The sequence below is a fragment of the Patagioenas fasciata genome, chromosome 8, assembly GCF_037038585.1.
Source record: "Patagioenas fasciata isolate bPatFas1 chromosome 8, bPatFas1.hap1, whole genome shotgun sequence".
NCBI classification, from domain to species: Eukaryota; Metazoa; Chordata; class Aves; order Columbiformes; family Columbidae; genus Patagioenas; species Patagioenas fasciata.
In genome coordinates this window covers 37,061,625-37,077,724 of record NC_092527.1, presented here as the reverse complement: position 1 = coordinate 37,077,724, position 16,100 = coordinate 37,061,625, and the positions used below count along the sequence as shown (strand labels likewise).

General features: G+C 45.2%; 1 protein-coding gene across 2 annotated transcripts in view; it reads right to left on the bottom strand.

Annotated features, from left to right (window-relative positions):
* The window catches only part of GRK5 (G protein-coupled receptor kinase 5), a 167,468-nt gene that overhangs the window by 46,208 nt on the left and 105,160 nt on the right, over nt 1-16,100 (bottom strand). For both annotated transcript variants that reach the window (XM_071812195.1, XM_065842993.2), the window contains exons 3-4: nt 14,716-14,828; nt 5,307-5,384 (exon numbers count right to left, since the gene is read on the bottom strand). In XM_071812195.1, coding sequence (XP_071668296.1) covers nt 5,307-5,384; nt 14,716-14,828 — 191 coding nt within the window. The remainder of the gene's footprint in view (nt 1-5,306; nt 5,385-14,715; nt 14,829-16,100) is intronic.

Here is a 16,100-nt window from a genome sequence, read left to right as displayed (position 1 = left end):
GGTAACAATGTAGAAAACAGTCCCCGAAGGCTCACCTTTCAAAACAGAAAGCCTCTGTCTTGCATTAAACTCTGCAGATTGCTTTACAGAAGCTTAATGGTTCGTTCTTTCAGAGCTTCCCTTATAGTGACATTCAGCTTTTGTTTTGGCCATTCCAAAACCTAATTATAACGCGTTCCTTAGAAACCATTAAGTGAAATTAAACAGTTAGAGGATGAGGGCTCAGTACTTGAATCCAATTCGCGGTACGGTGCGACCTGCCCTTCCAGGGTTCAGCCAGAATCACTGAAAAGTTATACATGAAACTTTCCTTACGGGAGATGGAAGGCTTTAGTGATCAGAGCAGATGACTCACTTCGAAGTGCAGGTGCTGAAGTTTGCATTTATTTTGGTGGTGAAAATAGGAAGAAGGCAAAGATCCTTGGCATGGAGATGAAAGCAACGGCGTGCAAAAAGAAAACTACTCGTTGGCAACACCCAGAGCTGAGCGAGGGCATTTGTGAGCAGGAGCTGGGCCTCAGCTGCACAGCTTTGTCCAGCAGAAGGGCTCATACATCATTTTAATTTCATCTCACCCATATTACATAGATATTTTCTTCTCCATAAAGAACTGATTTGAGAGAAGAGCATGTTTTAGCTGGCAGACAAGTGGAAGGCCAGGCACTGCTGATCAGCCGGTTTCCCTTTCATGGGACTTTTCCCTCCCTTCCTTATCCTATAATTGTTCATAAAAACAAAGACATATTTTCATTTAGCAAAATACCCATTGCTAGCCTTAGACTGGAGTAAGGAGGTTATTGCTGTGTCCAGCAAACCTCTTGCAGCAAAGAAAGAAATTGCAACCACAGCCTTTATTCTGTGCATTTCCTGAAGGAAAAGAAACCGAGCAGGAATTCAGATAACAAAACTTAATGCTGTTGCTGTTCTTCATACTCTGTGAAGTATATTAATGGGGACAACAATACACATTAGACATCCTATTCAGTAACATTTTTAGTACCCAGCTGAGTCCAAATATAAACTATAATGGCATATGGAGTCTGTCTTAGGAGCCATTTCAAATCAATTTAGTTTTATATATCGTCTCTCAAAGTATCTCAAGGTGATTTACAGTGAAAAAGAAAATAATGGGCTAGTGATTTAGTAGAGTATGACATGGCAGCTGGCAGGCAGGAGGGCAAAAATGCTGCATGGAGGTGCAAAACTCCAATTTCAAAGCAGTAGAAAGGTAAACACATCTCTCTGCTCTTCCAGTAAAAGAAGCAGCCAGGTAAAGAAGCCAGGCTGGGTTCAGCTTAACTCAACTGTTCCACAGAGCACTGAGGCCTTTTCCATTTACAGACAGAACTGGAACATAAAGTTGAAACATTCCCACTCAACTGCTGAGATTAGGAAAAGCCAGGAAAGAAATATTTGTGACCAATTCATTTTAGCAGTTTTACCATCATATTTCACAACCTCAGAAATTTCAGACTTCCTGTGGGTTGGACTTTTGCCCTACGGGCTTATTAAGTCAAGAAGGCAGCTTTAAGTGCCTTTTTCACGGAAACTTTTAAAGCCCCTCTTGAAGAAGCAAGAGTCTAGTCAAGAACTATTGTGCTGCTCCTGTTAAGCAAAGGCAGCTGCAGGTGGAGCTCCCTTCGGATCACAGTTCTGACGTGGTACACGTCTTGTTGGGTCTCTTCCTCTTAACGGTCGAGGTTGCACATGCCTCGTTAGGTCCCTTCCTCTTAATGAAAAAGGCTCTCCCACCAGTGCTCATCCCCACTTAGCCCCTGAGGAGCAGCCAGCTCACAGCTGGACCTCCTTGGAGGAGCAGGGTAACGATTGTTCAGAGCGTGTTTTGAGGATGGGAGGTGTCTTCAGCTACAGGATACCTCTCCTGTGGGCTTTCACTCTCCTGCTCACCGCTCAAGTGAAGCTGCTGAGGAAGCCAGGCAAACATCTGTATTTCAGCATCCTTGGTGTGAGGATCACATGTACACCTTACATGTCACTCCCATCAAATAGTTCAGAATGGCCTGATGGATACAAACGTTTCAACAAATGTTGAGAGGAGAGGAAATACTAATGTCTTCCTAGGTGAGGACCTGAGCACATAGAATCATAGAAAAGCTCAGGTTGGAAGGGAACTGTCAAGATCATCTGGTCCAACCTTTCATGGGAAAGGGAGCCTAGATGAGATTCTGTAGCACCCTATCCAACAGCATCTTGAAAACCTCCAGTGATGAGGACTCTACCACATCCCTAGGGATGTTGTTCCTACGTGACACTTCTTCGAGAGGCCTAAACCACCCGTTTTCCCTTCCAAGTACCAGGACACATTTAGAACTTGTCATCGCTGTTGCCTGTAGGCCAGGGAGATGGTGGAATCCTGACCTGCTCATGCCATCCCTGGTGTCAACCATGACAAAAGGCTGCTAGAACTCAACTTCCCCTGTGAGCACGAAGGGGCTGTTCAGGATGTTAAGGTTGTGAAGAGCCCGGACTAGGATTACTTGAAAAAGTGCCTCCTCGCTCGACAATCCTGGCAAATGCTGAGTTTGTTTAGCAGCCTCGGGGCTGATGCTGAATGTTCTCACACAGAGCTCTCCACACGCGAATTCGCTGCTCCCACACGTTTGAGTTTGCGGTAATAACCGTGCGGTGCAGCACCATCGTGCAGACAGCGGCCGCCTGCGTCTGTACTGGTGTGATGTCTGTTCATCGGGGGAAGTCTTCTCCTTTCTGCTGAGCAAGTAGCATATGTTTTATTAAATAAAGTGCATGTTCCCTATGCAAATGAGTGCACTTTGGAGTGATGATATACTGACACATTGTATGCTAAATATGTATGAAATTTAAAAATCTAAGCAAGAACCAAAAAATCATTTATAAATATTAAAGAGCATGAGGTCTACTTTTTGTTTTCATTTTGCTTCTGATCATGCACTCTGGTAAAAATACTCACATTATAATACTGAATTATCTGTCCAAGAACTAAACCTGTAATTGTATTCTATCAGTCAAGCTGTATGTCACACTACTTTTATATCAAGACAATCAGGCTCTTTGAGGAACAGACACACGCCTACTTGAAAGGAGCGTTCCTATGAAAGAAGCAGCCTTTGGAATCAGCGGCAATTTCTGTCTTTCAAGGGACTGATAACTAAATGGAGAAATGTTGCTTCTAATAAAAAGAAGGCTTCTTTGCTGGCCAGGATGATATTCCATTAGGGCATTTGGGTCCAAATTCATTCCTCTTGACTGCAAGCATCTAACCTGGCTTTGACTCACTGACTTCTAACGGCTTCAGATCTGTCCCTTGCAGGTTCTTATTTCTCTTTCTTCACAAGAAAGGACAGTAGGCCATCTGAACTCCTGACCTGAGTACCTTAGTATCTAAAAAGAAATGAAATTAACCTAGGCCTTGCCCTAGTTTTTCAAGTATTTTTTGTGTGGGAGACCTGTTGGAGAATCTAGCATTCAGCCCATTGCTATGGCACAGTCAACCTCACCTCTAGGAAGTATTTTCTGCTGCCCAGGGCTTCAACATCCCGCTGTCAAGAGGCAGAAGTTTCCCATTAAAAAATAACAAAGTACGGCAAGGCCAATGCAGACATTAAAGCATCACCACCAGGGAGGCAGTTTCAAATGACAAGTGAAGGAGCACAACTTTGTGTTTCCTTCTGCCCAAAGATGTTAAGGGAACTTGCAGATAGCAGAAAAGTTTCAGAACAGACTGTAAATATCCTGTGCCCATTTTACCTACTGAGAAACCAGGTACACACGTCAAATATGAAGCAGGGAGCATAGACTCCAGCTCTGGAGTCTAAATAACTTCCCTTCCTCTAACACCACCATTTTTTCTTGATGAAGCAGCAACTGCTCATTGGTCTTCACTGCACATTCACTTACGCCACTGAACCATTCCACGTGTTTCTGCTGCACTATGGGGCTGATGACAAATGGACAAGGATGGCAGGAGTGTCAAGGGACACCAGGGAAGGGATTTGGTGTCTGGAAACCTGCACCAAGACCATCTGAAACAAAGCAGCACTATCCCTCTCTCACTTTACTAGCCTCGCTATCAGCAAAATGCCTGTCACCATCTCCAGATATGAACTAGGGCAGTGGGAAATCTTTTCCCTTAGTATTTGTCCCTTGTTCCTCTGTTGACAGAAAATTTAAGACAAATGGTCATTTTGATGGGTTTGAAAAGCAGTGGAACTTCATGTCCCTAATGAATGGGCAGCGGGAACTCGGACTGGCGGCGCTCAATGGCTGCACATGACACTAACCAGGCTCAGTAAGTGAAACCAGATCCCAAAATGCAGCCTGAGATAACCTAAAGTATGCATTGAAATTTATTGTAGGAAAATGACAGACTAGGGGAAAAAAAAAGGTGGTCTGCTCTGCCCCTGCACCTCCAAAACATATTGTACCATTTAAAGGCTTTAAAAAGACATCTGCCAAAAATGCAATTAATTCTCCCGAAGGTCAAACGTATTTCTCCCATGAAACAGTTAAAGCAGCAATTGTGCATCTTGATTACTCTTATGCAAGCAACTTCGGAAAAATCCTTCTTCTTCTGTTTGAAGTCGCATGTTTATTGCTTACTGGCAGTGACTTTTGTTGCAAAGGTTAAATGGAGTCAGTAAATGATCGAAATCCCCCTTCCCCCAAAAAAAAGGGTTCGTCCCAGTGCAGCCTGTCCAAAATTCCAGCAGCAGCTTTGCAGTTCTGTTTGGAGTGCCACCCTGTGGAAAACACTCAGGAACCAACAGCGGTGGAAACGAGAACGGGTGACAGCAGCTCCCAGCTCCAGAACACCCTGTCCCACATCAGCCTTGCATGTCCCTGGATACCCTGGGGGGCAAACAGTGAGGGGGGAGCAGTGGGAATTTTCATACCAGTTTTTATACTAAAGACCATTTTTGCCAGTGCTTTCTACAAAAAAAAGTATATGAAATTAATTTTGAGCCGGATAGGAAATAATTGTGGTGTCTGTTGATAACAGCTGACGTCTCTTGCCTTGCACCACAGATGTAGAGTTTTGCACAACAAGAAGAGACCAAAGAAGTCCCTTGCTCATCCCCAGATGAATTAAGCCTCAGTAAACTCAAGTTCATCCTTAGAAGTCAATTTCTGGATTGGATTATAATTTTTTTTCTCCCTGACTGTTTGTATAAGACTTGCAGGTTTATTCACTGGAGATTGCCACCATAAATTTTAGGAGTCTGGCTTACAAAGTCTATAACAACCTTGTTTAGCAAAGGTGTGCCTTGCAGCGTTCCTTCCGTAATGCCACTTTGGCTGCCCCTTACCTTTGGGGTGAGGTATTTCATCATGATTTCCTTTCCTTTCTCTCCCAGCTTTTCATCTGGAGCAATTTCATATTCTGCCTGGAACAGATATTAAAAAAAAAAAAAAAAAGGTCAATATTTGCACTCATATTTCACCATTATAACTTCATTTTGCATGTGGCCTTAATGGAACGCACTGTCTGAAAAATCTGGAGGATAAATACCATTTTCTGATGGAAGTAAAACCTGCACACACGATCCTATTAGAAACCTTCCACTATATTTTGACTAAACTCTAGTGGTGCATTTTCTGAGATGATGCCTCTTAATTAACACCAATAAAATTTAATTCATTTATATTTCATAGCCTTGCCAAGCCAGTTTTCAGAAAGCATTCAGTGACTGGAGACGGCACTTTACTTGGTTTTGCTCAAAGAGAAGGTGGACACAGGAGCCAAAATTATTCCTCTGAATAGCAGAGAAAGTGAATATTTGTTAATTCTTGCTACAGTGGTATTTCAAGCACCAGGTGCACTCCTTCAGCAGACTGTCTTTTTGGTCGCATGTATCCTTCCTATCTATTTACATCTTCCCCTTGGTCTAACACTCCTTCTGCAAAGCAGACAGATTTGCCCATCCCTTTTAGAGATCCTTGACCCAGGCCCTCCAGACGTCAGATCTAAGAGCTGATTTCTTAGGACCAAAATAAAACGAGAGAGACCATTTAGAGGAACAGACACTGTGGCCAAAATTCTCTTTGACTTCACCACATTCCCCCAGAAAAACTTCTTACATTTAAAAATTCTGACTATTCTCTGTATTGCAGCATTACTGACCTTGGGTGAGTTTTAGGACAACATTTACATAAGAAACAAAGGCAGCATTACTTGTGCACCATGAGGACATTCCCCACTTTTGTTAGAGCTTTGGAACCATGGCAGGTATTCGAAGGAAACACGCGTGGGACCTCAGTGGCTAAATGACGACAAGTTCTTAGAGACATTCCCGCTCGGCACTGCCCAGGATCCGAAGCTTTAGTCTTAGGATCAAAAGATATTCCAGAAATAATAATAATAAAAAGCCTAACGGTTTTCATGACTGCTCATATTAGAAAAAGGATCCCAGAAAATCCTGCCAAACCAATGAAGTAACAGGGTCCAATACAAGCTGTCTGCGATGATGAATGAGGAGGAAGCTACGAAAAAAAATAGTTAGATCAGAGTGAACTGAACAAATGTCAGAACTATTGCCCGCTGGAAGCCGTATGCGCTGCTCCCAGCCCCATGCAATAAATCCACAGGCGGGCTGCGATGGATCCCCTCGCTGCACAGACCCAGGGATGACATGAAAACCACAAGGCAGTTATAAAGTTATTACCCATCTACCCGGTCAGTGCTCACTTAGCTATTGCAGCTTAAGTTTGAAGCTACGTGTTTATGCACATACCCAGCGATTTGCTTTAACAATCTAGAATTACGATCTGGTTTGGTTTGGGAAATGCCGATGACTGCAAATAACAGAGAAACCTGGGCTGCTGATTAAAAATACCCTGAAAGTTAAAATCCACAGGTGCAGGACTTCTCTTTTAGTGACCATTTTGGGGATGAACTGATTATGTTCTCATAAAACTTTATACAAGGTTTTAAAAAAATCTTTCATCCAATTTCCTCTCCTTTTAGATGGTATCTGGGTATGGGTCATTTCAGCTCTTAATGCACGGACACTCTTGAATGTTTACAGCATCTTAGCAGCCTTTTCCTCCAAGAGTTCTTGCTGGGAGATATAGCAATGGGAAGAGAAACAGAAGGATCAATTTTTTAAAAGGTCAAAGTTGCATCTTATTTGGACCTTACCATTTATGGTCAGGTTCACAGGCAAACTAGGTGTTTTTCACATAAAACAGAAACCATGTATTTTAATAAAAGAAAATAATTGTACTTAGATGTAAATGTCCGCGTAGAAGGCTACAAAGAAAGGAGAACTTATTGGCATTGCCTCGGCATGGAAACAGCTTGTTCTTCTGAGTCCTCCATTCAATCTTATTTACAATTTATCCAAGAATGACCATTTGTCTGTCTTTGCTTTGCTTTTAGATTCTGGATCCTGATAGCATATTAGCTCCCCAGTAAATAAAACCTGATTCAAAGTCATCATCTGCCATCTGAAGTGCACCAGGGGGTGGTCAAAAAATTCAGTGTTCTTTTGCCACAGCTATCCTATTACATTTATATCCCATCTGAATTCTACAAAAACAAGCAAATCGGGACAGACCAGAAGAAGACAGAAGTTTGGCAGGAATTGGATCAGAGTTTCAAAATGCAGTTCCTGATGGGATCCAACACATGCAGAGCTAAATGAACACACACACGTATACAGAGCATCTAATTCTATCACAAGATAGTTGGGAAGGAATAAAAGGAAAGTTTAATTATACTTACATTTGACATTCTCAGAAAACACAACACTGTGGCGGTGAAGGTAGGAAGTGACAGACAAGTGAAGATGTGAGAAGGAACCATAAGCTCCAACTGTGAACAGCATTGATTTCACTGCAGCTCAAGTACTAGAAGCCCATTTCATTTTGTTTCTAAGTTCACTATTATTTCTTCCTTCAGTGACACTTGCAACCTATTCAGCAACAGATACTGATACTTTTTGAGCCATGGGCTGTTACCACAGGAAGAACTGCCCATGTAGACAGACAGAATGACTTCCCCATGCTCACGCTGCTGCATGCCTGGGAAGTGTCCCAAGGTCCTCAACTCTCAATCTTGTGCTTAAATCATAAGATACATCCCCTTCTTCCACAACACTCAAAAGCACTGCTACAGTTTGCAAATCCCTAATTGCTAGAAATAACATCATTACTTAAAATCCATGTGGAACAGAATATTTTCCATTATTCCTTTGATGAATCCAGGCATGTGTTTCAAGGCTCCTGCTCTGAAGTCTAATAGCTTCTCCATGCCCTACTTAGGTCAGACAGGGCCCTATTCATAACTCATAAGCGAGGGGAGGATTTACGATCACCCTGACTGCATGGGACGAGCTGCAGGGAAGGCTCTTTCTGCATCCTTTAGTCCAAATGGCGAGAGGATGTGGGCTGGCCGCTGTTGGTTGCTAGCTTTTCTTTTGGCTGGAGGTAGTAGTTACTTTGGTGGCTCCTGCTTCCCTAGAAGCAACCCTGGCTGAATGAGGGCATGGGGCTCTGACGTGTCCTTCCCTTTGGAGCAGCTCTTGGGATGGACTGAGCGAGATCGGATGGGAAATCATATTTCCACTGAGAAACGGAGCAATGTCCAGCTTGTGGCAGGCTGTGGGATGGGGCCGTGGGCTCAGGGACGGCTGAGCAAGAGGTTCAGGGCTTGGAAGGTGCCTGTGACCGATGAGGAGCATCACCAGGGCAATAGCACAGTGACCCAGTGGGGACTCGCATCAGCCACCTTAATTCTGACACATCGTTTTATCTAATGTCTGATTTTCCTCTTAATATTCTTTGAGCTTCTGAAACTGTATGGCTTAAAAATATATGAAAATTGAAGGAAAGAGCCAAAGGGATCTCTGCACGTCTGGGAGGACTCTCTCCCGTGGCAGGCAGCTGCTGGTTGCCTACAGGAGCACGGCATGGCCACTGGAGTTGGTGCCTCGTACCCACCAGGAGATGGAGATGGGAACATGCATTCCCACCAGAGCAGTTTTGGCATCTCGGTAGAAGTCAGGAGCAGTGGAGTCACCAACTGAGCATCTGCAGGAGGTTACTGGAGCTCCAATCCCAATTTTACACCTCTGCCTTCTCAGTTGCCCTCTGTGTCATCCCCAGCATCCCTCTGCGCTCCGGCTCCTGCTCGCTCCCTCCTCCAGCGCCAGGCTCTGCCCCGTTGTTGCTCTGTGCTCCACACCAGCCCCTGCACTTGCCTCCGCTCGAGATTTAAAATCTGTGACCAAAAACTGGAAGGCAAAGCCCAAACAGCTGGGATTCATAATAACTCACATTTCTAAATGAAAAGCGAACTTGAAACCACATTTTTCATATTTAAGCACAGGGCAAAAGGAGCCCTTTTGACTGTTTAAAAACACGTTTTGAGTTAATGAGTTTGTTGATATCAACAAACTGGCATTTCTGATGGAAAAAGCCTTGAACAGCTTTACGACACACATACACAGATGGTTTATATACCATGTAAGGGACTTCAAATGAAATCTCCCTAACAGCAAGACAGGGTTTTTACAAATGGCATTAAATGGATGCTCACTCATCCTTTTACCCCAGGTAAGTGTAATGTCTAGTGAAGCGTTCACCTGAAAAGTCCATCCTAGGAGATCATACCTCTCACCCCCAGCCCCTGTGCCCAGGTAGCACAAGGAGAAACAACCTGGAGAGGCAGCGGGGCTGTCTTCCTCCAGGGGATGTATTTCTGTGTGACTCCAGTGCAAAGAAGTAACATACAAGGCAGAGAGAAAATAATGTCAGGTTGTTTTCTCCTTGACCAGAGTTAGCCATGTTTGCCTCCAGTCAGACAAAATCTGGTCCACATTAAAATGTTGAAGAAAAAAAAAACCAACAAGAATGTGAGTAGACAAAGCAGGAAAGGGAGACCAGAAGCTACAGTCTTCATTATAATGGCACACAAAAATCAGAGGAGAGAAGAGGGAAACATCAGGAGCCGGCACCTTGGGAATGTGCTGTTGACAAGAGGACACAGGCGAGAGGTCCCCACTGAATTGCCACTGTCTTAGAATCACAGAACCATAGAACGGTTTGGGTTGGAAGGGACATTCAATGCTCACCCAGTGCCACCATGAGCAGGGACATCTTCACCAGCTCAGGTTGCTCAGAGCCCCGTCCAGCCTGGCCTGGGATGTCTCCAGGGATGGTTCATCCACCACCTCTCTGGGCAACCTGGGACAGGCTCTCACCACCCTCAATGTCAAAAAGAGGCACAGGCTGGGGAAGGAAAGGCGGCTTGCTAGCAGATTCCCTGCCCACCGATCTGCCTGTCACCACAGGAAACATATCCCCATATGCTTATTTGAATTGTTGTCTTTCAACAGCTCCGAAGTTGTATGATGTTGCTAAAATATTTGTGAGCACAGCAAAGCGTGCTTGAGGGCTGTGTATTAATTCTTTGTTAAGGGCTTATAGGGGAGCTGATTTAATCATAAACCATCTCCATTTAATGATAATAGTTTATGTTTGCATAGTTCCTTCATCTGAATGACTACATAAGGGTCTGGTGAACTGTTCATAGGAGATCTTTGCATTTATGTGCACACAGATGAGCATGCAAGGCATTCACAGGTACAAGTTCCAGCTATTGGTGCTTCTTACCAGATATTTTATCTAGTCAAGTCAGGACTCTTGTAATGTAAATTGTTTGCACAATATCTGTAATAAGAGATGTCTCTCTGTCCTTACAGCCTTACCATATCGGCTAGAAGGGGTGGCTGTTGCCCTGTTTCCCAGACAGACAGACAGACTGACAGCTGCACTGATGGCCACTTGCTGGTCCCACAGCAGTGATGGGAACCAACGGCCCACAGCTCCACCAGCGCTGCATTGCAAAGCTCTGCATCTCTTCATTTTTATCGCTTTTATAATTTAATTTTAGGGCCTACTGCTTACAAACCACATATCTTTGCATTCTGTTTTACAACTGATGGATTGTGGCTAATTACCCAAACGCTGGTCTCAGAAAACACGTAGAACCTTTATGTTTCTGAGCACTTTAATCTCGATTATTGGTTGAAACTGGCCAACGTATTCTCAGGTTTCAGAGAGGTCTGACAGACACATACCTACACGCATGCAGAATTTAATGATACAAATCCTTTTTTCTTCAGAAAGCAGTCTAACAACTGCTTAACTGCACAGACAAAAAAAAAACCCAGATGCTGCTATAATTAGATTTGCAGGAAGCTACACCAGACCAGGTTAGTTATTCTACTCAACAGCTGTGTGCTGGTTTTGACTGGGATAGGGTGAATTTTTTCCATAGTAGCTAGTATGAGGGTCTGGTTTGGATTTGTGCTGAGAACAGTGTTGATAACCCAGGGATGTTTGCTTTGCTTGCATGCACACCTTTTGCTTTACCTGTTAAACTGCCTTTATCTCAACCCACAAGTTTTCTCACTTCTCATTGTCTCCCCCATCCCACCACAGAGGGTGAGCGAGTGGCTGCATGGGGCTTAGTTATCAACTGGGGCTAAACCACGACAAGCTGAAATAAATGTCCAGCAAAAAGGCATTTTTTTTTCTCTTTACCTATTCTGATCGGCAAGGTTTAGTTGCTTTTACCAGTCTTTGGAAGGAAAGGTGTGAGAGGGAGCTTGCAAAACTTATCCTCACATAACTATGGGAATGGAGGCTGTTGGTAGGTTGTTGAGTGTCTGATTCAAGTTCTGGTTTCCTCCAAGGAGCCCCGATTGCTGCTTTCTTTGCAGACAGTTGAGTGCACTGGTTAAAAAAAATGGATTAAAAATTGGGAGGCATCAATTACTGGCTTCTGCCAATAACTTACTGTGTGACCTGGTAAAGCCACTTAGCCGTGCTCTGTAAAAGAGAGGTGGTCCTACCTCTCGATGTGCAAAAAGCTCTGTGAGCCTCTCATGAGCAGCTAAATATTTTCCTCTATTATTTTTTCCCTTTTTATTTGCTGGGTTTTGCATCTCATGTTAGAAGAATAATTAAGTCAAAAGAAAATGCAGTCTTGGTTTTTTCTGCTCGGGGCTTGTTACAGCAGGTGGTCTCCAAAAGGTTTCACATTCCTGGTGGTCTCAAGAATAGGGCTGTAAAGTCAAACTTCTGGTCTCATTATAGGACTTTTTTTGCCTAACGTAGGACTTGGCCTGAGTCCCACTGCTCACTCAACACAGTGTGACCCTGCTGGGCGAATTTCAGTAGCAATCATCCAATTTAATGGCTATGGGCTGTGTTGCGAGACCTTACTGTTGCCTAATACAGGGATTTTCGTGGGCTGGGAGCAAACTTGTACAGAATTTGAAATCAATAAACAAAGCAGACTGCTGTTAATTAGCATTAAAAAGAAGAGAGAAGGAGTGAAAATTCAGACCTCCACGCAGCCAGGCATTTTGTTCATTAAATCCTTGTACCACCAGTCTGAGCTTAACTGGGAACGGATCACTGCCCCAGTGAATGTGCACAGGGCAGCTCCAGTCTGCAAAAGCAATGCGGGCGTGGGTGCTAATCGCACCCTCGCAAAGGGATTTAGGGATATCAGTCAGGGATTGCTCTGGGCAGTTTTAAAACAAAGCCAGTCCCACCACAAGCTTCTACAGGACGGGAGGAGACAGTCTCAGCGCTGGGTACTGCTCTCCAGGGCTTTGGGAGAACGAAATGACACAGTGCCCTCAACTCCAGCAGCCGGAGGTTGCCTGGGCAGCCTGGCCCTACTGGGAGAGACTGGGAGAGGCTGCTGGGCAGTGCTGCTGTCAAGGTTATCTCAAGGTGCTCTGGGGCTGGTGGCACTGGGGGAGACATGTGTTTTCTTTTGCCCAGATGTTGTCACCGCTGTCAGCTCAAGCTGTCCGCCCCGAGCGCCCGCCACTGGGTGTGTGCAGGGCTCGCACAATGCAGGCTTGTTCTCCGCAGCCCCTAGGTGCTGCTTGAGCCAAAATGTGGTGTCTGCTGCTGTACCGAGGCGTGAGAAAAGAACGGAGCCTCACTAACTCACTCCAAACTGAGGACGGCTCTGTCTCTTCTGTCTGAAGTTAAAAACCACACGGAAGCAAACTTTCGTGGCTGTCTCCCAAAGGATTTCTGCGGCTGCCAAGAGGGATGGCCATCGCCAATCTCCTTGTGGCCATGGGCATCACACCTGATGTGGCATTTCTGTGGCGGTGTCTCCTCGCAGACCAGCGCATGGCATTTTGTCAGTGGCAGACACCTCACTAGGAGATGCCAGTTCAGTGCAGGACAAACACATCCAGGGTACCCAAAATGTCCTCCTGTCTGCTGGCCTTGAACACAGATGCACAGAATGTTTGTCAGCTGTAGTGGTTTCATGTACCTTGATGGCTAAACCTCCCACTGGGGAAAATCAGGACCAGTGCTAGAAACATCAGGTGGAAGTTGTGACCAGCTACAACTGGTTTGAATAGGACTTTATCCAGCACTTTCTCTGATGCCCTAGACACTGCAGTACTAGCACAAACTAAGAGGCCACGTGTCCTCTCCCAGTCCCTTACCTTTACAACTTCAGCGCAATCCTCACATCTCCCTATACTTCAGAATATCTCCACCATGGTACAAACAAAACCCCTTTATTACTGTTGATGTGCATAGTTTTGCATTTGGCAGTTAGTGCCAGCCAGAGAGCAAAGCCCCAGGACACTCACAGTCAGCAGTGACAAGTTCATCTTCTCTTGGGTACAAATCAGCCTTTTGGCTCATCAACACCTGGCCCTTCCACAGGGTGGGTGTCAAGAGGATGGACCAGATTCTGTTCAGTGGTGCCCAATGACAGGATGAAGGGCAACGGGCACAGACTGAAGCACAGGAGGTTCCATCTGAATACGAGGAGAAACTTCTTTCCTTTGAGCCCTGGACCAGGCTGCCCAGAGAGGTTGTGGAGTCTCCTTCTCTGGAGACATTCAAACCCGCCTGGACATGATCCTGTGTGATCTGCTCTGATGATCCTGCGTGAGCAGCTGGGTTGGATTGGATGATCTCCAGAGGTTCCTCCCAACCCCAACCAACCTGTGATTCTGTGAGAGACTTTTCCTCCGTGAACAGCTTCTGCTGGCACTGCACACGGCCAAGTGCCGCCAGAATGGGAAAGAGCATCAGGTTCCCTGGGGCTGAGGGTTTTTGCTCAGCGGCCAGGATAACTGATGGCTCACTGGGATGGAAAATAGAGCAGATTTGTTTCTTGGTGACCTCAGCCAAGTCAGTTCTATGCCTTGTGCCTCTCTTTTCCTATTTGAAAAACCAAGGTAACAACGAGGATGTCTTTTGTAAATCACCCTGAAGTCTACCAATGAAAAGGCTTGGTTAAGAGACATATATTAGTATTATCATACTCCTCATTCTCTCTTGTCAGTCAATTCATCATCCTCCCTTTCCTTCCAGCACTGCAGGCTTCACCCGCATCAAAAGACATCACTCACAGCAGCTCAGATGCTTCAATGTTAACATGAATGGAGGCTACACCAGCACCATGCTGGGGTGCCTGTCCTTCTCCTGTTCTGGTGGCTCACACTCCCCAAGGCTGGTACTGAGCCCCTGTGCAGTGCTGACCCTCTACCAGCAATGACACTGGGATGCTGATGGGGTCAGCCCATCTACTGCTTGCTCAGGTGCGCTGGACACAAAAACACATCCCATGAAATAGCGATTTCTCGCGCTCAAGGGAGTCTCCTCTGCCAGGACAGCACTGCAAAGCACCTCAAAATATCACAAGAATTGACTTACCACCGAGTCAAGGAACCTAATGCAGCACTCAAGCTCGGGTCGAGTTTCACAGAACTGCCGAAAGAGAAGCCTTCCGATCGGTTGCTTTTCGCATATGCTGCAGTAATCTCTGTCTAGAGGCAATAAAGAGAAGAAGAGAAGCATGAAAATGAGAAGAGCTTTGCCTTTTGGGTTGATTAGGAGTTTAAATCAGAGCTGCCGTCTTCTCCCCACCACCATGTTCCAGGTATCCAAATACAAATATAATTCATGGTTTTAAGACTCAATAAATACAGGCTCAATTTGATAACAAAAAAGTCCCGCAAAACCCATCCAGCTATTATGAAAAAATAATGTCACATTTTTCCGCGGTGGAAATACGTGCACTCTGCAAACGTACTGCTCAGACGGGTGGTGGTTGTTGGTATGCGGGGAGAAAAGTACAAGTCCTTGAGATGGGAGTCAGACATTAAAGGGTAGGGAAAGCTGGAATCTGTAGAGACCTTCCTGGATGCCTCCTAGATAGGCACTACGGTGCCCCTCATCTCTGGAAATGCTCAGCTCACTCGCCGCTAAACAATTATTACAAATTATGTGTTTCCAAAGGTTTCAAAATTTCTGCTATTTACTCCTTGAGCATTAACGAATGGATGGAGCATAAGGCATCTAGCTGGCTTCTGTTTCACACAGCACTCCTTTACAGAACTGTATTTCCCCTTAAATGCCACATTTAATGCATTTAGTGCATCCAGAACCATCACTCCCAGTAAAGCAAAAGGTCCTTTACCCATCACAGGGACTACCTGCAGGAAAACATGGGAGAAGGGCAGGCATTGCTAACTGGAATTGCACCAGTACAAATGCTGAGGGCTTTGGATATGTTTTTCTGGCGAGAGCAGCAAATCCCCCAGCCTGTTTGGAGCGGCAGTACTCACTCGAGACACGTTATTCCTCTAGAAGTACACACATGTCAAACAACATACTGTGTTTCCTTGAGCGTTCCTCTCACCACCCTCCTCGCTGCCATATGGCACTTGCTGTTATTATGGAAACAACCAGCTTCTAAACACATAACACAGCACTGCAAACAGACATCCGAAACCCACACAAGTTGTCAGTGCCTTGGTTTCTTCTCTCTCTCCTGCAACGTCTTTTATTCCTCCTTTGCTTTGTCCCCCTGCACCCTCCACCTCCATCCACCCCAAGGAGAACACCAGGCAGGCACACGGCTGCGATGGAGCTCGTCTTTGCCATGAAGGCTCCCAGCCAAAAGGCTCTTTCATCACAGGTCATGGCCTGGGGACCGTGCCCTGCAGATAAATCTGGATTGAAATCGCTGTGTAAATCCTAACTCAACCTCCGGTCTATCATCAGCAAGCCCGTGGCACTGGTCTCTTTGCATGAGC